The 27776-nt window shown below is 38.9% G+C and overlaps 1 protein-coding gene across 2 annotated transcripts; it reads right to left on the bottom strand.

Annotated features, from left to right (window-relative positions):
* Nucleotides 1-50: 50 nt before the first annotated feature.
* Nucleotides 51-27776, bottom strand: LOC109037086 (esterase FE4). Of its 2 annotated transcripts, XM_072299510.1 has the most exons (11): nt 27647-27776; nt 25941-26148; nt 25367-25528; nt 24781-24925; nt 23488-23673; nt 17347-17543; nt 12085-12235; nt 10993-11180; nt 10525-10660; nt 9607-9739; nt 51-7845 (listed from the first exon to the last, which is right to left on the bottom strand). In XM_072299510.1, exons 2-11 carry the CDS (start codon nt 26139-26141, stop codon nt 7683-7685), a joined length of 1662 nt encoding a protein of 553 aa, XP_072155611.1. In that variant the 5' UTR covers nt 26142-26148; nt 27647-27776; the 3' UTR covers nt 51-7682. The 2 variants fall into 2 exon arrangements, with proteins under 2 accessions (XP_072155611.1, XP_072155612.1); XM_072299511.1 differs by lacking the exon at nt 9607-9739 and having other exon boundaries at nt 7683-7845.

The following is a 27776-nucleotide window of genomic DNA, read 5'->3' as shown; positions in this document are numbered from 1 at the left end:
GTTTTGATGGCCATTTAGGTCACTTTTTATTGTAAAACCATTCGTGTGTGTTTGGTTTTTTTTTTGTGAGAAGTGCTTTTATAGAAGAGATTTGGTCTTCTGTTCAATAATTCTCTACAGAGCACAATTAATCCCAAGGTTTGGCCCATCCCAGAACTTTGTATACCTACACAGGAATGGCTTCCTCTGCGAAGGTATTGATTCAATAATAGTTCAGTTTTGCACACACGCTCTAAAGTACAATTTTATTGGTCCAGGGGAAATTTTTTGGAGCTATATATGAAGGCCTTGCATATGTACTATCAAAGGATAATATTAGTGTAAACCTTTCAATCACCTACTGCTCTTCAATGGAGTTATTTATGCTCTAAGACTGAAGTAAATGTTATTTTTAAGCTGTAATTTTAAGAAAATTCAAGCCTTATGTTGTTATTGTTGTGGCTGAAATCTGCTGGTTTCTTCTTCATTTTTTTTTTTTTTGGAGTAAAATAAAATGTACCTAAATTATTTTATCAAGTCCTAAAATTTGTGCATTACTTACTCTGTACTTTTACTTTCTTCCCTTTATTATTTGTGCATTTCCTCTGGTTTTGCATTGACACATAAAGTAACAAAAGTACCCACCTATGTCAAGAACAATTCGTGGAGAAGTAGTTCAGAAGGTTTCGAGAAAATATTTGATCAAAAGGTAGATTTTGGTTTTGTCGACAGGTTTCGGAAGTTTTCAGATTCTGTTGTAAAATGATACTACAATTTCTATTTACTTATATTTTTATTTCTGAAACTGAAAACTAAACAACACAATGACTTAAAATAATTGTTTGTGAACTTACCGCGGATTGTGAAAAATGTACTCACTCAAAAAATTTCAAAGCATAACGTTATGAAATTTTCAATTTAAAAAAGAGAGAGAGAAAAAACGAGAAAAAATTCGGCCACATGAATGCATCGTCCACACCTAGTTATTCCTCATGAGGTCTGAAAGAATATCTTGATTCGGAGATCCTACAAAAGAGAGCAAGTCTTTTTCAAAATGCCAAGTTTTCAATTTGAAACTGCGATTGCAAGAAATTGTCTCATTACGAACAGAGTGAATTCTTTCAGCGAATTCTCAAGTTTTCCGTGTTCAAATGAAGCAGGCTTACAGTAATACCTAATACTTCGGTGTAGGTCTATAGCCTTAAGCTCAAAACTTCCTTTGTAACTTCAGCAGCTTGGGTGAGTAGTGAATCTTTCAAAAAAAGATAGGTAGTTGTTTTTCACAAATAAAAGCGGGAGGAGAAATTTTGAGCAATTTTTTTTTCTGTTATTCAACCTCAAACAAAGAGTAAGACACAGTAAGATTACATGATTATATACAAAGGTAAGCAAACAAAAGACAAGTTAGAATTTAATAAGAGACAATTTGACAAAGACACCAATTTGATTTATATTAAGCACAGAGACTGGTTACGAAAACCTCAGGCGGATGAAGGGTCCAAGGGGTAGGTTGAACAACCTTTTTAACGTTCCAAGTCGCTCAAAAAAAATTTATCAAAATTTCAGTCCAACCAGAGTTGCAAAAATGATTTTTTCCCTTTTAAAATTTTAGTTGAAATTAAGTTTCCCGTCAAAATATGCCACCTGATGCCAAATTTTACAGAAATCGTTCGAATCCGAGCCGCATATCGGAGAATCAACAGAACTGTTTAGTGGTAAACGATACCAGTCACTTTACGGACTTACGTTAAAGCGCCCTCATTTCCGTCTGATACGGTGCAATACTAGGGTGTTTCAAAAATAACTCTTTTTTTGAAAACCTTTGCTCCACTCGCTCCAAATCCTAATCTTACATTGACTCTTAACGTTGGTAATAAGGTTTTTATGAATGAATTAAAACTTTCCGTTCATAGAAGAAAGAATAATTTTCTTGGGGTAAAATGGACGCTAAACGTCATTATTACTGACTCAGCAATATGAGTATGGCAACCTTATTCTTGCCGCTTTTAGCTCTATAGCAAGCTGTTCACTTTTTGAACAACACCGGGTGGTAAAGAAACAATGCTCGATTGAGTAGTCTGCTGAAGCCGTTGTGGTGCACGGTTTGGTCCGCGTAGAGTATTGTTTTTCTAGTGACCGGGCAATTCTAATTTCCCGTAGCCGATGTACAATAAAACCGTTAATATCTTTGCTAAGAGTTATTTTTAGTGATTTTTGTTGCACAAATCGTGTTCTACGTAAAATTTTGGTGTAGAATCATGTATCAGAGTGCTTAAATTCTTACCTCGTCTAGTGGTTAGTTAAATCTGAAAAAGCGAACACAAAGAATGTTCCTAACTTTCCCTTGAAAAAAAAAAAGTTTTATCGGGAGATACGTGGCAACGTTGAAATGCTCATACGGCGTCAAAAAACAACACGGGCCTTATAAGCCCCATTATTCGACGCGGCGATTAAGTATTCTACCGCGAGTTCGAATAATCGCGCCAAACACAGTGCAGCCAGCGGCAAACTCATATTAGCGCCTGCAAGACTGCATGAATACTTCTCGCATTGCGCCAAACGTAGCCCTGGTAAAAATAAGCCATACAAATTACCTATAGCCCGGCCATAGGAAAAATCCTATGGTAAATTGAAACATGGCCTTTTGGCGATAGGAATTTTCTATAGCCGGCGATTGAGAATTCCTATGGCTGGCTGTAGGAATTCTCAATCGCCGGCTATAGAAAATTTAGGGGTTCGCAGCTAGGGGATGGTGGAAAAGGGTTAATTGTGGAAATAAATTTTGAAACCATGAAAAATAATAATAATGAAACTACTGGGACGTAATTTACCCGATTTTGAAGATTAGGCATTTTTACCTACCTTAGGGATTGAACCCGGGACCTGCCTTACTCAATCCGAAGACCCTAACCATTAAGCTACACCAGATGCTGCCTTCATGTGACGCAAAACCGATATTTAACGTCGATTTGAACGGGAAACTAGGATATTTTCAATCTGCCTGGATTTGTCCGTGTCTTTATTTTACTTTTTACTTTACTATATTTTTTAAATTTATTTTATCGTTTTACTTGATTTATTTCCTTGCTGACTCTATTTTTTTCTTCACTCTATTTTATTTTTTCAAGTACTTCATTTTTTTTCTTAAATTATTTACTTCTTATTCCCTTATTTTGTTTTATTTTTTACTGTAATTTATTTTAATACTTCATCATGTTTACTTTTTAACTTCATTCTATTCTTTAACCTCATTTAGTTTCTTCCCTTATACTTTATTTTTTCTTCACCTCATTTTTTTACTTCATCTCCTTGCTCCCTCTAATTTTTTACTTCAATTTAGTCTTTGACTTCATTTTATCATATATTTAATTTACTTTATTTGATTTCTCTTCTGTTGTCTCTGTAATTCTATTATTTCTGCTACTCTATTATTTCCACTATTCTATTCTATTATTTTACTTATTTAAACTTTAAAATTTTCATTTTCATCATTGGATTGGTAGGCCTAAAGGGAAGAAGAGACAGTATAGAGCGCTAGTGCGAGAGAGAGATAGCCTAGGTGCGCGTGACTTAGGGCCCAACTGAAGCTCCGGTGCTGAGTGCTTTGCGCACTCATGCGACACATCTCAGCACAGCTATGCGCTGAATCTCACTCCTCTGTTCATTCTCAATCCGGATTTTCCGTTGGACGGAATCAACGATTTTTAACAGTGTATATGGCCGATACAAGTACCTGGGGGTGAACCTGACTTCGGATGGGAAGCTGGATCAGGCCATTCGGGACCGTAATCTTCTAGGAAGGAAAGCCATCGCCATGCTTAATGGGATCCTTTGGGACCAAAGGATTTCCAAAGACAACAAGAAGAGGATTTATAACTCGGTTGTCAAGCCTATTATCACCTATGGCAGTGAAGTGTGGCAGTTGAAGAAGCGGACCCAAGAAATGCTCAAGGCGACCGAGATGGATTTCTGGCGAAGATCGGCTGGAATCTCGAGGAGAGAACGTGTCAGGAATGAACGTGTCCGAGAGATAATGGGCGTTGAGGGGACGATTGTGCACGATATCATGACCAAGCAATTGGTATGGTATGGGCATGTGCAGAGAATGGCTGATACTAGGTTGCCGAAGAAGGTGTTGGAGTGGGTCCCCCCAGGTAGGCGACGGAGAGGGCGTCCAGCCAAACGGTGGGTAGAGGGCATCCGTGAAGAGATGGAGAGATGCCACCTTCCGGAGGATCTCGGAGGATGACAGATTCCTGTGGAGAATAGGCGTCGCAGAGCGCCCTAGCGCGCCGTAAAAGCGGCTCATACATACATATGGCCGATTCAAATAAAAAAAAATCAAAATCAAATCAAATTTTGGAAAAGTAAGAATTATTGAGAAAAAATTGAAGAAAAATATTATTAGAAAAGAAACCAGGATAGATTCACTGGCGCTTATGGTGATTTTCGAAAAAAATTACTTTTTTAATTGCCCCTCGTGCACACGCGTATTTCCAATCGCCGGATACTGAACATTCTGTTGCCGGCTACAGATGGCTGTTTTGGCAGCGGATGGTTATTGCCGTTATCCACAAGTGGCCAGCTATTGAATGTCCTATCGCTGACTATTCACGGCTAACGCCGGCTGCAGAACGTTCTATCGCGGCCATTCGTGGCTATCGCTGGCTGTAGAACTTTCTATCGCCGGCTGTAGAACTTTCTCTCGCCAGCCATACGTGGCTATAGCCGGCGATTGAACGTTCTATCGCTGGCCATTCGTTGCTATAGCCGGCGATTGAGCCTTCTATCGCCGGCCATTCGTGGCGATAGAGCTTTTTATCGCCGGCCATAAGGGCGATAAGAAAATCCTATCGCCAGCTATAAAAGCTATAGAAAATCCAACAGACGGCCATAAGATTTCTCTATCGCCTTTATGGCTTATTTTTACCAGGGAGTGCAGTCGGTCAGTTGGCCCGAGACGCATACGAGGTCTGTTAGATTAGAAACCGGATTTTGGTCATAACTAGCCTATCGTGCGTCCGAATTAGGTTTTCTTGGACTTTCCTGATGGTTGGAAATATACTTAAGAATGCTACGTTCACAAATTTGAAAAACCTTAATTAGCTTCGCTGGTATGTGGCTTGAAGTAAGGCAACCTCATGGGTGTTTTGCGATTTTTATGTTTGACCGAACTGAACTTGTCTCTCTTTTTTCGGTCTTGTAATACCTTTTTTAACTCACAACGATGACTGGAGTTTCGTCTCCATATTGTGGCCGTACACTCAAGTGTTGTCACCGAGAAATTTCCGATCCAAAAATATAGGATCATTGTTAAAACGTTCGAGCAGCTAAAGGGAAATTGACATTCGGTTGGATTTTTGCTCAACGGACAACAATCAAGGGGCAAGTGTGAATGAAAATCGATGCATGTCTACATATTCTATCAAAATTGTATGTACAGAGCCTTCAGAAATATTACACTGCTCAGCAAGCTCGAGACGACCATTTTCGAGCACTTTTGCCAGCACTTCTTCCACGTGGCAAATGTCAGTTGCCGCTGATGGTCGTTGACCGTGCTCCTCATCTTCGACGGACTCCTGACCAGTTTTGAATCGTTTAACCCACTCAAAACAGTGAGAAGGAATCATAAAATGATCTTGGTAAACTTTACTTAGCTTACAAAAAGTTTCGGTCCGAGGTATACCGAGTTTAAAACAAAATTTAATGTTAAATCTTTGCTCTATCGGTGATCGCATGATGAAAATCGCAAAACGCACCTGACTTACTCATACTTAAGGTAACACAGAATGGACACTGATCAAAATCTGTGCACGTAGCGTTCTTTAGTATGCTATCAGCTATCAGGAAACTTCAAGAAAACCTAATTCGGCCGCACACTAGGCTAGTTACGACCAAAATCCGGTTTCTAATCTAACAGACCTCGTAATAGCGCCTACAAGACTGCAAGAAAACTTCACGCATTGCGCGAGCAGCACGGCGCGCTTCTATCATTGTAATTTCTCGGTGTCAGATCCACCACCCGCGGTTCCGTGGACACAATATCTAGCCAGTGTCCAACGTGAGCCTGCAATCCTCGAAGGATCGTGGAGATTTCCCTGCTTGCTGTTAAGGTGAATCCAGGCTTAGAACTTCGCGATTTGGCCACCACGTCGCGCTGCTCAGAATAGCCGCATATATTTGCCAAAATCATAAAAACCGTATCACTTATTCAAGATTGGGGATCCAGGGGATATAGCAACATACTTGAGGAACACTCAGTAAAAAAATCTTCTCAAAATTCCCAAAAATAAGGTCGTAACTACCGCGGAAAGTAATTCCCATTGCTGCAATGGGAGAGAGAGAGGCAGAACATGAGGGACTCGGTTGCGCACTCGGCCGCCACCTCTGAGCTGAAAGTTTCAGCCGTACTTTCTCTGTGCTTGTAATTCTAATTGCCAATATTTTTGGCTCAAAAAATCAAGCAAAAAATAGTCTATATCTTGTGGATCTGCTTTTTGTAATTTGAGGAATATTATTTCAGTAATCGTCGAAGGAAAGTGAAATTCTCAGTGGCGACTGGTGGCGCTATCTCTAATCTTGAATTATCCCTAATCGAACCCTGGATTCACCTTAACTTTCCCATTATTGAATATACCTCATCCACTGGCTCTTCAGACAAATCGAACTTAAAAATTTGCCAATTTCAGTGGCTAATCTCATGTCCGACTTCGCCCATCGTCTCGTGCGCCGCTGTCCCGCAATTTAGATGTTTTCAGTTGTGGAGAAAGCGTGTGCAAAGTGTGGGCGTCCGGCAGAGGGCATGTTTCTCGCTACCTTTCCGCGTTCTTCGAGCGGCGTGGCGGTGTCATGTCTAAATCATCTCCAAATTTTGCCTGTATATGTCGGAGGCTAATAGTCAAATCAGGCATTTTATCAAATGCCTAGGCAGATACTCAAATTTTCATTGTTTACGAGGTTTTTTATGTATTCACAAATACCTCTCTGATTTTCAATATTTTGAGACTAAGAATCCGTCAAAGTACGAACTGCCATTTTATTTCTCGTTCAGAAATGCTCCTCATAATTCTTCAACCGCCTAAATTGTGAAAACTTTTTATTTTGCAAAATGCTGCATGTTTTGAGATAAATTTGCATTTAAGGGCTAGAAAAAACGGATTTATAATCGTATGGAACAAGTTTTTGAAGAGAGTCAATTTCCACATGATCAGAGAGTTATTTTGTCTACAGTCAGCAAAATAATCAGAATTTCAGTGTAAGTAAAAGTATTTAACCATTTGCCTAGGCATTTAACAAAATGCCTGATTTGACTATTTGCCTTCGACATAATTCTATATTCTTTCATCCGGAGTGCAAAGCTTCTAGAGTTTCATTACCTAAAGTTTTTTTGGTAATATTATAATAAAAGGCCGTTCCAAAACGGCTGCGTGTAAGATACAGTCGCGCCTCTTAGAGAAGCATAACCACAGGCTTCAAGGGGTCGCTACCGCTCCTTGTAATATCAGTGGTGGTCATCGGTCGCTATGCTGATTGGAAGCACAACGCCCAAAGTTTGCTATTTCATATTTTTATGTTTATTTATTTATTTTTTCAAGAGAAAGAAATAAAGACTTGTGTGTGGGCCATTCATAAAAAATGTGTAATGTCCGTTGCGTTTGTGGAGGTACCAACTCGTTCTTCACTCACTGGCCGTCGAGCTCTTCTTAGTTCGTCTTCGGATTCGACGCTCTCAAGGACACCCAGAAGTCCACTCGTTTTTGAAGGAGATTTTCTTGAACCTGAAGCCCTCCTGCTGTAATATGTAGGAATTTAGATATACTTGCGGTTTTTGCAGTTGGGCTCCACCTCAAATTTTCGCTTGGACTCCTAAAAAGAAAATCAAAACAACCATTGTCATTCGATCAATCTCGATATAAATAAAGGTTTTAATTTAAAAAAAAAAAAAAAAAACATGCACAGGAACCTGCTCGTAAGATAGTGAGATACGCAGTCACAATACTTTTTTTTTTCTTTTTCTAAGATAATGTAGAGATGAATTAAGAGACTTGGTGGACAAGGCGCGTAAGTGCAGTTTTTGAAAAAAAAATTGATATTAATGATTTTAAGTAAAACTAGTACTTGAAAAATTCGCTCCTAAATTTCAGTTTTCAAGCATCACAAAGTCGCAGTTTAAACTTTTTTCCGCCATTTTCTTCGTCCCATTTGCTTTTGAGCGTTTGGTTCCACGTGCACCACGCTACAGCACAGTGAACGCACAAAATATAAAAGAAAAAATTAAAGTGCTTTGGAAGTCATTAAATTTCACACGGAACCACTTTAATATTTACAAATTACACATTATGTTTTCCTTTACATATTTTCCCCATCTATTAAAATGAGAATAATCCACGCAGAGTGTGCAAAAATGTCAAAATCACGAATTGAAAAATGCTGACTCCGCGAGTTTAAATATTAGAGCCGAACACAGAGCGAAGCGGCCTACAAACCTAAGTGGATACTTCACGCATTGCGCAATGCTTGAAGTATCCACTTAGGTTTGTAGGCGCCAATGCACGTTGCGCGACGACCGCCCTCTCGCCGCGCCGTGCCGCAGCGAGTCACGGCGCCATAGGCAACTATTTCACAACAGAGGTGTTGCACAGTATCATACGAAATTGAAGGCGCTCCAGCATGTTGAGGATGACAGGCATCCTTTAAGAGTACGGAGCTTTTCTCGCAAAATAAATCAAGATACTCCGGCACAAAAAGAGAGCTGTAGTCCAAAAACTCAGTAAGTGATAGCATCCGTATTTAATGACGTTTAGCATAATTTTTGAATGTCATTAGAGAGAGAAAGTGACTCGATTTAGGCAGAAAAATCCTTGAGTATGCAGTCAAGAATAAGTTATTTTAAATCAACACGAAAGTAGCTGAATGAAAGCGGGTTTCTGTTTGATGTGAGTGACTTTTCTTTTTATGTAAACATCTTCTCTGAGACAAACATTATTTTCTTTATTGATTCATGAGCAAATTCTCTCGGCGGTAAATTCGAGCTTAGATCTGCTTGAATTAAGTAACTTTTTCCTCTTATGAAGTTCAAAAATCATGCTAAACGTTCTTGAATACAGATACTAGGACTTGCATGTATTCTTATGTGGACTTATTAACTTTGGGTCTTAATTGGTAAGTGGACCAAAACTCCCCTGCCGAAAAAAACGCTTGGACGTAAACTGCTAGAAGAACAGGTGCGTGGACAAAAAATCGTTGCCGAAATGTCCTATAACCGAAAGAGTCATTAAATAAAAGTACGTTGCAGAGTTTTAAAACGTAAAGATATTAATTTCTCAAAGACAAGCCTACATGCATTACATAAAGTGGACAAAATAGGAGAAAAAAGGTAGAAATGGTACATAAATGAAATTGAGAAACTAGGTATTGCTTCCCGCCACGAAAAATGGCGCCGATTCCCATGGAGCAGTGCGGGCATTTATCAATGGATCCATTAGTGACATATACCCGCTGCAAAACGACGGGAAAGAGCGTACACTACAACCGTGGTGATCGTTAAAAAAAGTTAGTGAGAGGAAGTAAGGGGGGAAAGAGAAAAGTAACTTAAAGCTACAGTTCATTAAGTCGAGTACCGCTTACCCTTTTTTGGCAAAGCCAGTCCAAATATCGATGATTTTCTCTGAGACCGTGACGTCTGTCTTTGTTAGAGTTCGATTTGGGAAGAACACAGGCAGCGGGAATAGATTTAGTAGAATGTCGGTGTGGCATACAGCTGTGACAAATTTAAATACATTTTTTGTAAGTTATGGGCACATTGGAAATTATGAAACTCTTTAACGTTTCGAGTGCATATTGGGAAAATCGGCACAAACCTACGATTTTCTCCAATGATTCTACACGCCACGCGTAAGTATTCATTATACAAGGTACCTGGTATGTACAGGGTGTCCCAGACCAGACCATCCCTGCCAGACTTTCCGGACGAAACCGAAGACCGCGGGAACGAATAGGGAATTAACCCCTAGGAGCCCAAATTTTACCATCCTGATTATCATGAAAATCGGGGTTTCCATCCCAATTTTGGAAATATTCCATCAAAATCAGAACAATTTTTGACCTTAAATGGACACATTCTATAGATCTAATATAGATGGCGGAAATTTAAAAAAAAAAAAAAAAAAAAAAAAAAACGCACGTCCAATTGTAGCGTTGTTCATTTTCAATTTTTTTCTTTTTAAAAAAAAAAAAAAATAATAAAACCAGCCCACAATTTTTCTTGATAGTTTCTGTAAAGTTCCCTGGCACTTTAACAACATTCTCAGGAAATTTTAGGCAGATATTTTAGTCGATTTTATTTTGAAAAAATAATACATAATCTCAAATTATGGAATGTTGCAAAAGAAATACACTTTTTCTGACTTCGGCAATTGACACAATATGCTTGGAGGGGCATGCCCAAACGGATACATATTGCGATTGTTATTTCTCAATAACGTTGGTGGTATAAAATCATAAAATTGCTTAAGATTATGTTGAAAATGTGAAATCAGAACTCACCTTTAACTTGACCAGTTCCAAAAATACTTGTGAATGAAACCGACTGACTATAGTCATAGTAATAGAAGTAAACGTTTCCACCATATTTCGACACAGCCTCTACACTTCCCGCGAAAAACCAGTCATCAGTGACCATCTAAATGGCAAGAAAGAGAAGTGAACTTAAGCTTTCAACACGCATGTAAACGTTTTCAAAACTTTCTTGCGTGGCATTTTATCGAGCGCAAAACGTTAGAAATTGAGAGGGAAAATTTAGGGGGTGTAAATTAAAGTGTAATTTAATGCTATTTTCAGAAAAAACGAATGGCATAAAGATGCTTTCTGAGCCCTCACTACAATTCATGATTCAGTTGTTCATTGGTTACTCAAGTTCAAATGCAGTGGAAGGGAAATTTTTTCAAAGTTGATCAAGCTCAATGAACTTTCACTAATGATGTGTAAGAGAGATATAAAGTTCTTTCTACGTACGTCGATGATTCCTTGCGTGGTGTTTCTGTCGATTGGTTTGCTCCCACAGTAAAATTTTAAAATTTCCTTCGAAACCGTATCAATCTTATCTTGCGGAAACATTTCGCTCAATAAAAGCAATTTTGGTAGAATATCCAGCGGTCGCTCTTTGATGTCTTTTTCATATTGAGCTCCGGCAGCAAATAAAACTATAATCATAGAGAACAGAATCAAGTATTCAGGAATATATTTTTGTTAAAAGTCAAAGTAACCAAATTTGTTTTAAATTTCGATCGTACTTGGTAATACCCCTTCCTCCCCTCCAAAAATGCCTAGAGGCAACAACGACATGTACTTTACATATCGTGACGGTGTAAATCCGCAACCACGCTTCTCGTTTGCGGGGTTTCAAAATATCCGCTCCTATCTTATTATTATGAAGGAGAGCTGATCACTGATCAGCATCTTTCCTTGAAGTTGCTGCATCATTTTCTTCGCAGAGAAAAGAAAAATAACGGCAGTTTTTAAGAATTGCCGTTGAGTAGTTTTTCATTCAAAAAATCAAGTATGAGAAGTCTGCAACTTCGCGAACCGAGATATGTGGCTGCCTACTTACACCGTCGATATGTCTCCTTAAAAATTGTCTTAAAAATTTTGATTTTTTAATGCCTCTACTTATATTAGGCCCTACTCTGCTGTGCTAAGGGAAAACACCGCATGAATATCCGAGAGTAGCCAAATTTCCCCTCTTAAAATATTACTTTTTGGGACAAATAATGAATACTTATATGTAAAACTCTCCGATACTTTAGATCCCATTGCGAGGAAAATTCTTGGAAAATTGGACAAAAAAGTTGCACAAGTTTTCCTGAAAATTTGTATTTCACCAAAAGAAATTTGGCAACACACGAAAGTTCGTACGACGTTCTTCCTTAGCATGGCAGTATTGCGTGGATGAGCATGTTTGAGATTTTTTATTATCAACACTCTACGTCTCATTCAACGTTCGCCGATAACTATGACTCAACTGAAGTTCAAAAAACCCGAAGAGCTTTGAATTTCGAGGACTTTTCAGGAAAACAGTATCATCGCCGGAATGAAAGTTGAACTTACTTGATGCGACCACAGCACCCTCTCCAGAACTTATGCCGAGGAGGAGAGGAACTTGTGAGTCAAGTTGTCTGGGATCGACCGGAAGAAAGGCATTCTTAGCGTTTGGTTCCATCGTCGGTCCGAAGAGAATTACGGGAGACACCAGCCATTCCTAGAATTCATTCCGCATCGAAGTTAATATCGCACGAATCTATATAAATAAAATCGTTGGGGGTTTCACTGTAACGCTTATTTCTGGAGTTCTACCGGACCGATTTCGACGATGCTTGACTCTGGTGAAAGCCCTTGACGTCCCGATGTCCGCAAAACTTTCAGACCTCCAAATTTTTCAGCCTCTTTTGCTTGAGACGCTCTTAAAGCCAAATCCACCCCCCTCCGACCTTACGTTTCCGAGAGTTGCGGTATGTTTCCGTTGTAACGCCTAATTTGAGAGATCTACCGGGGCGATTTTTACGATTTTTGGGTCGACTGCAAGCTTCTAGCTTCCAGATGCTCGCAAAATTGTCAGACTTCCAAATTTTTCAGACTCTTCTTCCTGAGACGCTCTTAAAGCCAAATCTACCCCCCTCCGGCCTTAAGTTCCCGGGAATTGGTGTATGTTTCCGTTGTAACGCCTATTTTGAGAGATCTACCGGGGCGATTTTTACGATTTTTGGGTCGATTGAAAGCTTCTAGCTCCTAGATGCTCGCAAAACTATGAGGATTTCCAATTTTTCAGCCACATCTGTGTAAACCGCTGAGAGATGCAAATAGACCCCTCTCCATATTACTACTACACAGCCTTCACCCAACGCCGAAGGTCAAACTCGGACTCTGTCTCAGCACGGCTCTGTCTGAATAAAAGGAAGCCGCCGCAGCTACGTGGTTCCATAAAACTGTCGAAGCGGCGCGATGACATGGGTTTTCCCGTCCTTTTGTCTAACAACCCTCGAGACCGAGACTGCCCGCTACGGGATCGCAGCCCTATTGTCTCATATGCTAAACAAAATCTGACCCTCAAAATTTAAAGACAGTAAAAATGCAATTTTTTCTATCATTCGGAAATTGTTTTTACAGTGTACATTTTTCGATTCGCGGTGAAATTTTGAGCAGAATGGTGGTCAAACTAATGAAAATACATGATTCTACGGTACACTAAGATCGATACCACAACTGCTGCATTTATAACTTGCTGAACGATATTTCCGTTACTTATCAACATATCACAACGAAATTTAGTTCATTGTAATAAACTTTTTTAGCAGAGCGTAAATTTACTGAGAAAGTTGAAATCGAACCCGATGAGAGAAATTTCATCAATTTTTTTGGAGCTCCACTAGGCCGAGCAGGAAGGGAAAAAAGGATGACGAATTGAGATCTATTGCTGCCACCTGGTCTCCTGACTCATGTAATTGTCTCTTTTTTTAAAGCGCAGTGTTTGCAATTCTGCCCTGCTAAGGAAGAACGACATATGAACATTCGAGAGTTGCCAAATTTTCTTCGATAAAATGTTTATTTTTGAGGAAAATTATGAATATTTTCTCCATGAAATTTTCAGACGTTTTAGATCAAATTAAAAACAAAATTATCCAAGAAATTGGTAGACAAGCATTCAAAAATTTTCCTGAAATTTAGTGGTTTTCCAGGGGAAATTTGGCAACGTCTGAAGACTCATACGGCGTTCTTCCTTACCACTGCTGAATTATGTTCGTCCCTCCCGTTACCCCTACATCAGCCACCTTTATCGAAGAGCAAAGGAAAACCGTGGGAAAAAACACGAAACAAAATGTTTTCAGGACTGAATCGCTTCCTCTGAGTTGCTCCGAAAATCAGTCTATTCGTGTGCGCTGCCAACTTAGCTGCATCTTGCATCTCGAGAGCAACACTGATTAGATTTCGAAATCTCGCGACTTTTTGAGAGGTTGCCCATAGCTCATCTGCTTTCGTCGGATACGTTCTTTTACGGTTATGTTAGTTGATCAATGGGTACTTGACAATATCTGCTCAATTTTTATTTCTTTTTTCACGGAACATTTCCGATTTGTGAGTGTCCGATACTGAGTGATACTATTTTGCCTCTGTATTCGCGAGATACGTTCTTTTGCGGCCGCGCCAGTCGATGAATGGATATTTAGCAATTTCTATTCATACTTTCTTTCCTTTCTTTTTTTTTACGGAATATCCTCGGTTTTTTAGTGTCCAACCCAGTGCGAGGCTATTGTACACCTGTTTTCGCCAGAAACGTTCTACACGATTTCTGCTCATATTTTCTGGGTGCAAATGTGCGAGATTGTTGCGTCCTGTGCATGAAGTTTGTCTCTTTTTAGTGCGTCTACTAATTAATGAGTTCCTTGAGTGAGTAGCTAACGACTAGGAGGAGTAACTCCAAATTTACATGTATTTTGCCGGTCAGTGCCGAGTAACCGAAAATCCTTCTTTCATAAGGTAATGCGTTTTGTACCCCGTTCGTTCATAAGTCTGTTGCTTTGGCGTGGTGTTGGCTGGAGTCCTGGAGGACGCCAGTGAGCTACTCCTCCTGGCCAATACCAAGTGCGCAGGGCTTACATTGTCATATTCCGGAGGGACTTCGCCTTTTTTAACGCACAGTTAATACCGCCCCCTCCCCCCCGAAGAAAAATCCCTTACCGGAAAACTACCCATAATGCTTCCTGGCAATTTCACGTAATTTCGTTTTTCTTTCAAAATTTACAAGGAAGATCATTACGGAACTGAAAACAGGTAAACTAATTTAGGAAGAAATGCCTCTCGTATTCATGTATTTAGAAAAGAGTTCTTATTGGATTACATTACTTTATCATCTTTTTGCATTTACGGCACGGAATACGGCTCGCTTGCGAGCCGTAAGTCACTCGCGAAGCGAGTGACCGGGGGTCCAGGGGGCGGAGACCCCGGCTAGACGCGAGGCGAGCGAAGCGAGCCACAGCGGCTAGTAGTAAATAAAATGGACGCATTTCTGCCAAACGGAACTATGTGCATCATGACGTGAGCCCTGTTATACATTTATTTTTATGGGACGCAGGGCTCATGTCTTAATGCGCATGGTTCCGTTTGATAGAAATACGTCCAAATATTAGTAAGGAATATCGATATCCTAGCGCCAAAGGACCTTGTATTGGTGACATCATTAACGTCATTTTGAGATACGAGTAGGTACAGACAGAGTTTGTCGATGTAAAATGCAGTTTGTGGAACAGTTCCTGCAGTTCCTGTCATTAATGTTATCTAAATTAAGCACGGTTGGAAACGCCTAGCACGAGGAGGATATAAAGTCTTGGTCGTGCTTTGTTCGATAATATGACAATTCTCGGCGAAATTACTTTTAAAGTAAACAATAAGACTGTTTAGTCACTACGCTGTCAAATCAACGAAAAGGTTGACTCATGGTAAAGACGTAGACTGCTTGCGTTATCATTTTAAGTTTTACCACACAAATATTGAGACAAACTTTTTCATTTGAAAAACTATTCACTGGAAAAAAAATACATTGGTTCTAGAGTCCAGACTCATAAAAACATCGACAAGAAAAAGTACCCTTGATTCAATCAGGATCTAGCTTAAATCAAGAACCAAGCCTCTTAATTTAAGCGGATTTCGTTTTGATTTCAGCAAAAATCCGGTTGAATCAGGAGTATTTTTTCTTGTCAATGTTTTCAAGAGTTTGGACTCTAGATCCAATGTGATTTTTTCCAGTGTTCCCCGATGTAACTACTTTTACTTTTCATAAACTCCGAATAAAAATTTTGAGGAAAAGACAAGTCAACTTCGTAGATGTTAGAAACGGAAAGCATGTTCAACAATAATCGTGAGAAGGTCACCATTATTACATCTTTCCCTAAAGCTGCAGTCCCGACGTATTCGCTTCATAGTTTCTCGGACGAAGGAACGTAACTCCATCCTGAGGTTGCAAAATTTAATCAAAAAATTAAATTTTTTTTCCTCTGCAATTTTTGCCCCAAATTTTTTCGATTTCTGCATATGAGATCTGAAGAATATTGAGTGATATTTTCAATGAGAAATGCCCAAGATTTTCCTGGTAAAAACGCAGTTTTCGAGGGAAAATTTGGCAACATTCAAACGTAGTTAGGTTCTACCGTTTGGGGAAACGACGACTTGTCACCTTGGTAAAAATTGGCGATAGGAGCTGCGTTTCAAAATACCATAGGAGTTCTTACAGCCGACTAAAGAGGGCGATAGAAAATCATATAGCTGGCTGTAGAAAGTGGGAAAAATCATACGGCCGGGCTAAACGAAGCGATAAAAAATTATACAGCCGGGCTATAGTTCCTATCGCCGGGATTCACACTTTATCGCCTGGCTGTTGCTTTTTCGCCATCGGATATAAAGGGCTATAAGAAATTGTGCCGAAATTCTTGTGCTTTGTGAATCCTTAAGTTTGTACGGAATCACCTTAATATTTACAGAACGCACATTATATTTTCCTTTGCTACATATTTTTTTTTCATCAATTAAAATGAGAATAATCCAAACAGAGTGTGCAAACATTCCAAAGTCATGAGTTGAAAAACACTGACTCCGTGAGATTAAATATTAGAGCCTAACATAAAGCGGAGCGGCGGCGCACTGGCGCCTACAAACCTAACAGGGATACTTCACGCATTGTGCAATGCGTGAAGTATCCCTGTTAGGTTTATAGGCGCCAATGCGCGTTCAGCGCTGGCTGCCGCGCCGCAGCGTACCGCGGCGCTTGAAGCAACTATTTCACACCAGAGGTATTGCACAGTATCATACGAAATTGAAGGAGCTCCAACATATCAGAAATGGCAGGCATCCTTCAAAAGTACGGAGCTTTCCTCGCAAATTAAGTCAAGATACTGCGGCCCAAAAAGAGAGCGGTAATCCAAAAACTCACTAAGTCCTAGCATCCGTAATTAGTAACATAACGTTTAGCATAGACTTTATAGCCAGGCTGTTGCTTAATCGCCATCGGCTATAAAAGGCTATAAGAAATTGTGTTGCCGGCTATAGAAGCTATTGGAAATCTTACAGCCGGCTGTAGGTCTATGGTATTTTGGAACACAGATTCTGCTACCAATTTTTACCAGGCCACTTAAAAAAGAAAGAAAGAAAGAAAGAAAAAAAACTGTTTAACACCTCTCTCCCCTTTCGCATTGTAAAAATAATTTCTTAGTAAAGCGGGTGGAAGGAGATACGACTAAAATGCGGGGTGATTAGCCATCGAACATTTGTCATTGTTCACATGAAAATTGGTTGTTATTTTTACCTTACAAGTTATTAACTTACGAATAGGGTTTTGGCCATTTGGATGAGTTTCTCAACGGAGATATCCTGTATGCATTTCAAAAGATCGTTCGAGGATTCGGACGGGCATCCTACCAGTTTAGCGAGAGTCAGAGTCCTGTTTTTTGCTACTGCTGAATCGGTCACTGCCCATGGGTTGAACCCTGTTCCACTCATCGCTATACCACGATGGATTAAACCTGATTAAAGATGAGGAAAAGACATAAAAGAATTTACAAAGTGACTCGAGTGGAAAAAAATCGGAGGCTGTGAACAATATGAAAACCGTGGTGTGCGCGTAACATCAGATGGCAAATTGGACCATATATATATATCGAATTTATTGTCAAGAAAGAAATCAGTACAAAGAAAGAACATGACTTTTCAGAATACACTTAAGAATTATTACAACAACTACCTCTGTTTAAAAGGTATCAATTTGAATTTGTAGATTAAGATTTTCTACAGAAAGTTTTAGATAGGGAGGAATTTTAGGCTGTACAATTTAATAAATTGCACATGAAAATAACTAGGGAAAAAATCCAATGGGAAAAAACCTGGTTTAGATGAAGGAGGTGGGATAAAACAAAACCCAGACTGCTGAAAGAGCAAAATAACAAGAATATTAAGAAAATAAAAATAAATATAAAAATAAGTAAATATTAAAAATTTACAACTAGATAACAAGGGAAAGGTTGAAGACTTCAGTACGTGAGCGCCCAGCTCTCCATTTTAAGTATGGAGAGGCGAGGCTGGGCGTACTCACGCCTGTGCCTGTGAAGAAAGAATTAATTCTATTATAAATCAGTTCACAGATAGTGAATCAGATTGTAGGGAAGGTTGGACTGATTGTGGGATCTGTACCTCTTGTTGAGGTAAGAGCTTGAGGATAACAGACATCAGTTTGTCAATCTGCTCTGCTTGTTTAGTTACTAGGTGTTTAAGCTCGTTGATTACTGTGACATAATCAACGCTGTTATCAGTTGTCGTGAGTGATACAGCTGGCTGAGGAGTTTTGTTTTCGGAAGAGCTCGGTCCTTTCAGGGCAGAACTGTAGCTCTTATCTGATGATCTAATGTTAGAATTAAGATTTCCTTGATTAGGCTCGCTCTTGACTGGAAATCTCTTTTTACTCACTTCCTTTTTGACTTTGCACCCTTGATAGGTTGCCAAGTGGTTACCTTTGCAAAGGGCGCAAACGGGGAAGATACACGTAGGTACATCAGGGGTTTTACATTCCCCTGTTTGATGAAATTCAGAACAGATAGCACACCTGGGTTGACGAAAACAGTAAGATTTAGAATGTCCTAATGAGAGGCAGTTTTTACACTGTATGACAGATTTTCTTTGATGAGGTTTTTCGAACTTTACAATTAAATTGGAGATTTCCTTAACCTGCCAAATCATTTCGTTAGAGCCTGGAAAAGGAAGTAAGTCTACATAATGCAATGGAAGAGGAGATTTATCTGTAAATTTGAGCATGCGAGTCACATTTTTGACGGGTATCTTGTATTTCTCCTCAAGACAGGAACGTATCGTTTCCTCAGCTTGAGGAAAATCCGTAGGGATACCCCTGCATACAACTCTAGTAACTTTTTCTTCTTTAATTTGGTAGGTGAAGTATGCTATTTTTTTGTCCTTGAGGACCTTAGTGAGAGAGCGATATTCATCGATTTTTTCTAAAATTATTTTAAACTGGGTTCTATTAATGATTTTGAGTTTTGAATTTTTAGATATTTTATCTACTACTTCTGCTTTAAAGGTGAAGGGGTTTGGAATTTGAGAAATGAAAATGGGAGGGGGGGTTAACAATGGTTCTACTGACTTATCTGATTGAAGAATATTAAATTTAGAACTTAAATTAAGCGCAGGTACTGGTGGCCTATTTGCAGGGATAGATTTCCTTCTCTTGTGGTGGGTGACAACCTGGAAGCTGTCGTTATCTGTTTTAACACCTTGAAACTCCGAAGACTGGGTATCTGAAATGATGGGTTGTAAATCCATGGATTCTACTTCTGGATCAGTTGACCCTTCGTCAGAGTCAGAATCAGTGAAAGCTTCGGGTGCATCGAGGTCATCAGGGCTATAGGGCAAGCCTTTGCACATAGAGCACTTGAAGGGGTATTTTTTGTGTATACACTTGCAGTCAATAGCTGCCTTAACACTGCATTTTTTGCAGAGATGAGCCGACTGTTTGTGCTCACACTGTAATAGTGTGACACTTTTTTGGGAGGCCACTTTTTTCACACTTTTCTGAGAGGGAAGAGGTCCTGCAGCGCGAACATTGATAGTTTGTTTACCCTTTTTGCTATCTCCTAAGGGTGGAAAAGCACTTGAAGGGGGAGGGAACACTGGAAGGTTAGTGCAAGTACCGCACTGCTGAAATAAAATTCTGTGCGAGCACCAGAATTTTTTGGTGAAAAAGTTAGATCTTTTAATGTCACAAAGATTGCAAAGATGAGCAATTTGCTCATGAGCACACTTCACAAAGTTTATTCCCGGAGAATTGGGATCCATTTCACACAAGGAAAAAACTCAGAAACACGGCATGAAAGAGACTTGACCAATTTTAAGGACAAAAATAAAACCAAATATTCACCAATGGCAATTTAAAAAGATGATTCAATAGGAGAAAGTAATAACATGTCATTTAGAAAAAGAGCAACCATAACAATACCTCCTTCTCTCTCAATTTCTCATTTCCATATTGTCAATATACTTTTACATAGGTGGGTGAGTTCAAATAAGCGTCTAATTTGGTGTCCCGAGCTGTTTTAATCGTCATAATCTGAGAATCATGGGCAGATCAAATTTTTTTCTCATTTTCCACACTATTGTTGACTATTACATGCTACTTTCCCACTTTATTTGGACTGAAATAAAAATTTAGGAGAACTTTGAATGTGCAAATTGCCTACATTTGTCCCAAATTTGCGTGTCCCCCGTGCCTGGTTCTTGACTTTAAATCGATGTTGCAGCATAACTAGAGTGATTATTTGAGAAAACTTTATCGGAGATGATAGGTAATGCTTTTGAATTTGAGAAAAAAAATAAGTCAATTTATTTTTTGCTCCATCAATAACTTTTTCACGCGCTAGAATCATTGTCCCGAGCAACAGTCAGCAACAGTCAGGAGAGACATGGCAACGATGTAATAAGCTCTAAATGACTGCCGTAACGTTGAGGTTTTTCCAAAAACGACTTTTTTTGTTTTGATTGAATAGTTCACACGTCGTAGATGGCAAAAATTCTGAAATTCGCAAATTTTTGTGCAAGATTAACGCCATTAATGATGCCAAACAGAATGCTATACATGATAACTAACAGGGCGTCAAGCATACACACACACACTAATATCAGCTCGTAAAATACTTTCGAAGTGTGCGTTAGGGAAAATTTTCTCTTATTCCGATCCTCTAGGACGTGCTACTAAATATTCCGTGAAAAAAAACACCAAAATTGTCTTTACTGTTAGAGATAAGCTTAAAAAACAGCTTATTCCATCCTGTCCCGTTCCATCTTGTCCCGTTCCATCCTGTCCCATATGTTTCCATCCTGTCCCATGTCCCACTGTAGTGGGACAGAGTGGAAAACTGTTACAACTGAGACTTGCTTGTTTAAGCCCTGTAGGCGCTCTTTTCTACCGATTTAAGTGAAACTTGGTACCGGGGGTATTTTTCAATGGGGAACTCGAATTTTTAGTCGAATTTCGAAAATTCGAAAATCCAAGATGGCGGACATGACCTAAAATGCTATCTCAGCGCCTAATCAATCGATTTACGCAAAACTTGGTACCCGGGGTATTTTTGAATGGGAAACTCGAATTTTTAGTCGAATTTTCAAAATTCGAAAATCCAAGATGGCGGACGTGGCCTAAAATGCTATCTCAGCACCTAATCAGTCGATTAAAGTGAAACTTGGTACCCGGGGGTACTTTTCAATGGGGAACTTGAATTTTTAGTCAAATTTTTAAAATTCGAAAATCCAAGATGGCGGACATGGCCTAAAATGCTATCTCAGAGCCTAATCAATCGATTTACGCGAAACTTGGTACCCGCGGGTATTTTTGAATGGGGAACTCGAATTTTAGTCAAATTTCCGAGATTCGAAAATCTAAGATGGTGGCCGTGGCTTAAAACACTATCTCGGTGACTAATTAATTGATTTTTATGAAACTGGACCGGAAAACCTTGGTATAAGGAAAAGAAAGGAAATTTTAATAGGGGTGCAATAGGGTTTCTTATGTATCTTAGGCTACGAAATCGAAAAATTCCTGTGTTTTTTCCATCGTGCACAGATTCTCCCGGAAAATTGACTCTTCTGGAAAAGCTAGACTTTTAAGGAAAATTCCGATTTCTCCGGAAAAATTCCGAACTTTCCCAGGATAAATCGCATTGATACAGGTAAATGGAGGTGTTCTTCAGAATCAGCGCCAAAAATCTACTCCGAAACCATTGGCAAATCTTCGGAAAATCAAAAATAAAAAAAAAAAAAAAAAAAAAAAAAAAAAAAGTTGACCGGTGTAATTGTTATGTTAATGTAAGTCCTCAAAATTTCCTGGCTTTATCACCACTTCAGCGGGTACACGCCCACTCGAAGTTTTAAAATTCGGTGTTTTTGATCCATTTTGTATTGCAATATTCCAAGAAATAAAAGCTTCTTCTCGTGTGAAACGAAATCAGTGCGCATTTTGATAAACAGACGGAACTGTCTAAAAGACAAGCAGAATAAGCTCCAGATATCTTTCATGACAGATGAATTTTTTCTTAATTTTTTTGGTTCTGCAAGATATGAAAGGGTTACATGTTTTCAATTATGCTTTAATTTAGTGATCGACGATGCTTTTATGACAATTGTGTTCAATTTTTAATTAAAAGTATTATATGTCACCTCTGAGATGAAAATTTAGGAAATCAGGCAAAATTACGGCAAATTTTGGGAAGTGATACACTTGACGGTGGAAATTCGGGTTTAAGCCCAACTATTAAGCTCGACGAGCTATATTTCCTAAGTCTACACCTAATGATAGTCAAAATAAAGTTTGGTTTGCCCAAAAATTCAGAAAAAAATTTTGGGAGGAAATAGAACCTGGAATTTGACCCTTATTTGAATTCACCCAGGTACCGACTAAAAATATAACGCTTGAACCAGGTCACCGTTGCTTATTTTACGTGTGGGCGTAAACTACTGGACAAAAAAGGTGCGCGGACAAAAAATCGTTGACAAAATGTCCTGAAACCCTGTAAAGCTGGTCAGATCGAACCCAAAATTCTTATTCTCCCCACAAAACTTATGTCGCACATCGTACACAACTTCGTGACGGAAAACGTACCCCCAGATTGTGACGTGCGTAACACTGAATTTTAGCTCTACGCTTCCCTTGTTGCACACCCTATCTATAACACCCAGATCTTCCCCAGGTCGAAAAGCGTTGCGTGCAAAACCCTCTAACGTTCTCAAAGCTGATTAGACAAATATTTTTGAAGCATTGCTTCATTTAAGGGGCTTGGAGGACAAGGCGCATAATTGCAGTTTTTTCTGTCCTCTTAAATACGTTTTTAAAGTTTCAAAATTACATACAGCCTAATGGCGGAGAGAAAGTTCAAACGCTCTTTCTGGTGCTTAGGAATTGGACTCTAGTGGTGCATTTTTCACAGAATATATTTTATGATTCGTTTTAGTTGGAATAATGAATATCTAATTTTGTTCAAAGACTACATTTATGCGCCTTGGCCTCTAAGTCCCGTATTTGAAATTCAGAGTGTATGTGTAATATTTTAGGTGTGCACTCATAGAATATTCAATTCCTGTTTTCCATGTGCTGTAATTTTTCGTATTTTTAAGTAACGTTATGTATGCATTCGAGAAGTTCTCATAATGACTTCATAACACCAATCTCATGTTCTACGCACTTTGAATATTTCATCCAACGAATCAGTAGGTATACGTTGGTATGTATACGCGTATTTAATGTATCCGCTATACATTAAATGATCACGCCATCATGATAGGATCTCGTTCAGTATACCTACTTTGATGGAGACTCCTGTTGCAAATACAAACTCTGGCTCGTAAACTTGTGTATCATTTCTAATATTCGTGTTATCTTCTATAATCTTCCTAAAACTAAGAAATGGAGCATACCTTTATTCACAGGTGACAGGAGATTCAGATGACAACTGCCACTCCCAGAACTTTCTCCCATTAAAGTTATTAAGTTTGGATCCCCGCCGAAGTTGGCGATATTTTCGTGGACCCACCTAATGACGAGGGCCTGATCCTTCAATCCGACATTGGCGGGTAGGATATCGTCACCAGTGCTCAGGAAACCTGTGAGAAAAATTATAACTTAACGTACACGGAGAAAAAAACCTCGTGCGTGGGACCCGAAGTTTAGGTCATATGGATCTCTGAAGTTTTCGGATTGAGCATTTGAACACTTAAGATCTAGCTGTCGAGGTTTGGATCACACATCTGAAACCTCAGTTCTTACACCTGTGGTAGTTTGGATGTGAGAACCGAAGTTTTTCGGGGGTGAAAACCGAAGTACTTCAGATGTAAGAACTGAAGTGTCAGATGTGTGATCTAAGCCTCAGCAGCTGGACCTAAAGTGTTTAGATGCTTAATCCGAAAACTTTAGAGATCCGTATGACCTAAACTTCGGGTCCCACGCACGAAGTTTTTTTTTCTCCGTGTACCCAGATAAGACATAATATTTTTACAATATTGGGCAAATAGTGTCAGTACTGTCGCAATATTTACACAATACTGACAATATTTTGATAATATTTTAATCAAAATCATTCTTTTAAAAAATGTTTAAAGAATCTTTATTTAGTATTTTCAAAAATAATATGTTTACCCAAAATATTATAAAAACATTTTCACAGTATTGACACAGTATTTCATAGTATTTTAAAGTATTGGCACAGTATTAATACCAAAAGGAAACATGGTGTACACTTTTAACATTGGCTCAATATTTAACCAATATTGGCCCAATGTTTGCATAAATATCAAAACGATATTGTTTAAATATTGGCTGAGTATTTCTGTCTTATCTGGGTATATTTACAAATTATTGCGTACCTACCCGCAAAGAGGACAAGGCCCTCTTTGTATGGGATAAAATGTAGCGCAAGTGTCGTTCCCAGTTTTTTTAACGCACAGTCGGGATGGCTAAATCCCCCTCCTCCTTACAAGATGGTTCCTTGTGATTTCCTATTGGAAAGTCTGAAGCATGCGTGGTACTGTGTGTGCAGAGGCAAATCTTGCAAGTTGGCAAAACTGGGTTACTTCCATTTAAACATCAGTAAAACAATCGATTAATTGTGAAGTAGGCTATCACACCAAGGATCCATATTTAAGATGGATTTAAATGGAAGAAAACAGGATCACCAACCCGTGACATTTGCGACTGGATGCGTGCATACTCACCAAAGACGAAGAGTCTGTGATTGAAAGTGACAAGCACAACATCTCTATCTAACAAGTACTCCGGACCGTAGAGTGCCCCAGCCCCTTGAGAAAATCCTCCTCCATGAATAAAGAGGATAACTGGAAGTTTTGCAGCTTTATCAACCTGTTAAACAGTGAATAATCAATAAACGACTGTAAGAAAACCAATTAGATCCAGTTTAGCAGTAGGTAAGAAGCTGAAACAAATTTATTGTTATCTTCCAGCATCAGAAACAGCGCTTCGGCACTCGATTATTCGCCATCATTTTTTATCATGCACTTGTGTTGTTATTCGTGGGGAAGAAAATCTTTGAACTTTTTTCCCTTTATCATACTTATAAATTTAACCAAATTTTTTGGCTGCATTTATTCCAGTTGACAATGAAACATTTTCAGATATCGAGAGTACGTAACAACTATTTGATTTTAAAATTGAATTAAGATTTACTGTCGTAAATCATTCGTTGAGTAAAATTTAACCCTCTTAAAATGATGTGCCTAAGCATTTAAAAAATACCTATAGATTTTTTGGGGAAAAACATTCTCGAAGGATGTGAAAACTTACTTTGGGTGAGAATACGTTCAGAATCAAACAATCTTCTTGACCGGAAATCGGAGGATTGTTTTTCAAGGTGCCGTATTGGGTTATAAAATTGACATTCACGCAGAAAGGCCCGTTATTTGTCGCGTTGAAAGGAGTTTTCCACGGTGCTATCGGTTCAGGCTCCTGAAAAAACCAGGCAAAATTTTTATGAGGTCGAAGTAATTGAGAAGATTACACGATGGCACGCAATTTTAGGTAAATTTTTGAAGAATGGAGGGAGCAGGAAAGTTGATCGAAGGTCAAAATTCGAAAAAAATACCTAAAATTAATCAAATTTGATCAAAACTTCTCTCTTGGAAGGTAAAATTTGAAATTAGGAGGCCTTATCGACCTCATTTAACTTACAGTAACCCATGAAAAAGATTTTTAAAACATTCAAATAAGAAGAATTTAAACATTCTAGGAATTTTATGGAACTGAGTGATTTTCAAAATGCGTAAGTTTTCACGGTCATATTGCGGATCGTCCATCTTTAAGAGGGTGTAAAATCTGTCTTCATTGGGTAACGATGCAATGACTTAATTACACTACTTGCCTTAAATCTGAGCGTTTTGATTGGTGCTTTAGCATAAGGAATACCAGTGAAGCTGAAAATCACCCTTCCATTCCTGGTTCTCATCGTGTTGGAGCCGATGATTTCACCGTATGTCGTGTTGACTTGAATAGCTGGAGAGCAGAACACCTGACTCAGGATCAACAGTGCCGATGCTAACTTCGTCCCGAGATAGGTGCCCATCGTAAAACTATAAAAATGATGTGCTATATCAGGATTCAATCCGTAACTAGGAATGGCACGACGTAACTGCTTTTTATAAAAAAATAATGTCAATGGCAGTGAATGCATGAAAAAATGTTACACATCGATGGTCAAAGTGTGTAACCACGTATCTCCAATGCTGTGTTTCAAAATCTCTGCTCCTATTTTAATTTTTCGGAGAAACAAAACAACTATATGTGTTAAAAAATTTAAAAAATTTCGTGTACTCACTTGCGGTAAAATTTAATTATTAGAGACGCGTACGACGCGAACACACGCGGTATTGGTAAGCGAATCAACATACACCCGTTCTGCACTTTGGCCATCGACATGATCTTTGACATGTTCTACTCTACATGTTTCTAAATGCTGTAAAGTATTGCTTTTACAAGAGACCCTCCTGGCCTCTATGTTGCCATGCTAGGGAAAAGCACCGTCCAGACATTAGGAGTTTGCCAGATTTTTTTTATAAATACCTATTTTTGAGGACGTTAAGAATCAAAAGAAATTTGGTAACTCTCGAATGTTCATATGGCGTTCTTCCTTAGCACGGCAGAACACATAGGGCTTAAGTGAGAGCGAAAAAGGCACGATATGGTTGTATGTTCCTTGCCAGGGTTGTGCAGAGGTGCACTGAGCGCAACTATTCGTGCTCCAAAGCCGCTCAGATTGCCGTCAATGTTATTGAAGGCGAAATCGACAGAATGAGAGACACGTGACACAGGGAAGAATTAACGTGTGTTCCTTGCCGGCACGGTGCAGACGTGGCAAAACAGTTGTGCGTGACTATTTGTGCTCACAAGCATGATAATTATGGTGCGTCACGTCAGTGATTTCAATTGCGATGTTTGAAAACTGGAACTTAAATCAAATAATATATTTGGAAAGATACAGATGAATCCTGCTTTTTGTGCACCAACATTGATTTGTGCCACAACAAATCACGATACGCGGATTCCATTGTTTCTATACAGAATGATCGTTAATTGTCAAAAGTTTGTTGCATTTTAACTCATATACTAGTACCCGAAGGCTGAAAAAAGCGGAAAAAAGTAGGGGAAATATTTAGCTTTTACCATATTTTAAAGCCGTATAGCCGTATTAGAATGACAGATCGCTATTATCATTCTCATGTGAGACATATAAACCAACACATCGATGGTGAAACTATACCAGACCAGACCACGTATCTCGTTCTCGGTGTTTAAAAATCTTCGTTCCCGTTTTATTTTTTGTGAAGGAGAGCAAACCAATATGATTCCTCGAAGTTTTCACAGATTTTTCTTCATACAAAGAAGAAAATTCGCGGAAGTTTTCAAGAGTGGACGCTGAGTAGTTTTCCATCTAAAATATGAAGTATGACAAGAAGTCTATAGATGACATCGCAATCCAAGATACGCGGTTTGATAGTTTCATCGTCAATACAAAACAAGTGTAATTGAAACCGTATGAGATTCGTGGTTATCATGAAAAATATAACCTACCTTTAATGCAAAATCGAATCTTCAGGTAAATAAGCTAAAGACACCTCTGGGACTCAACAAGCAACTAGAACCAGAAAAGTATTAGAATCGTGAAAAGCGCGAAAATCGTGCGTTATTTCGTGCATGAAAT

Source organism: Bemisia tabaci, chromosome 4 (assembly GCF_918797505.1).
Source record: "Bemisia tabaci chromosome 4, PGI_BMITA_v3".
NCBI classification, from domain to species: domain Eukaryota; kingdom Metazoa; phylum Arthropoda; class Insecta; order Hemiptera; family Aleyrodidae; genus Bemisia; species Bemisia tabaci.
This window is presented reverse-complemented; position numbering and strand designations above follow the sequence as displayed.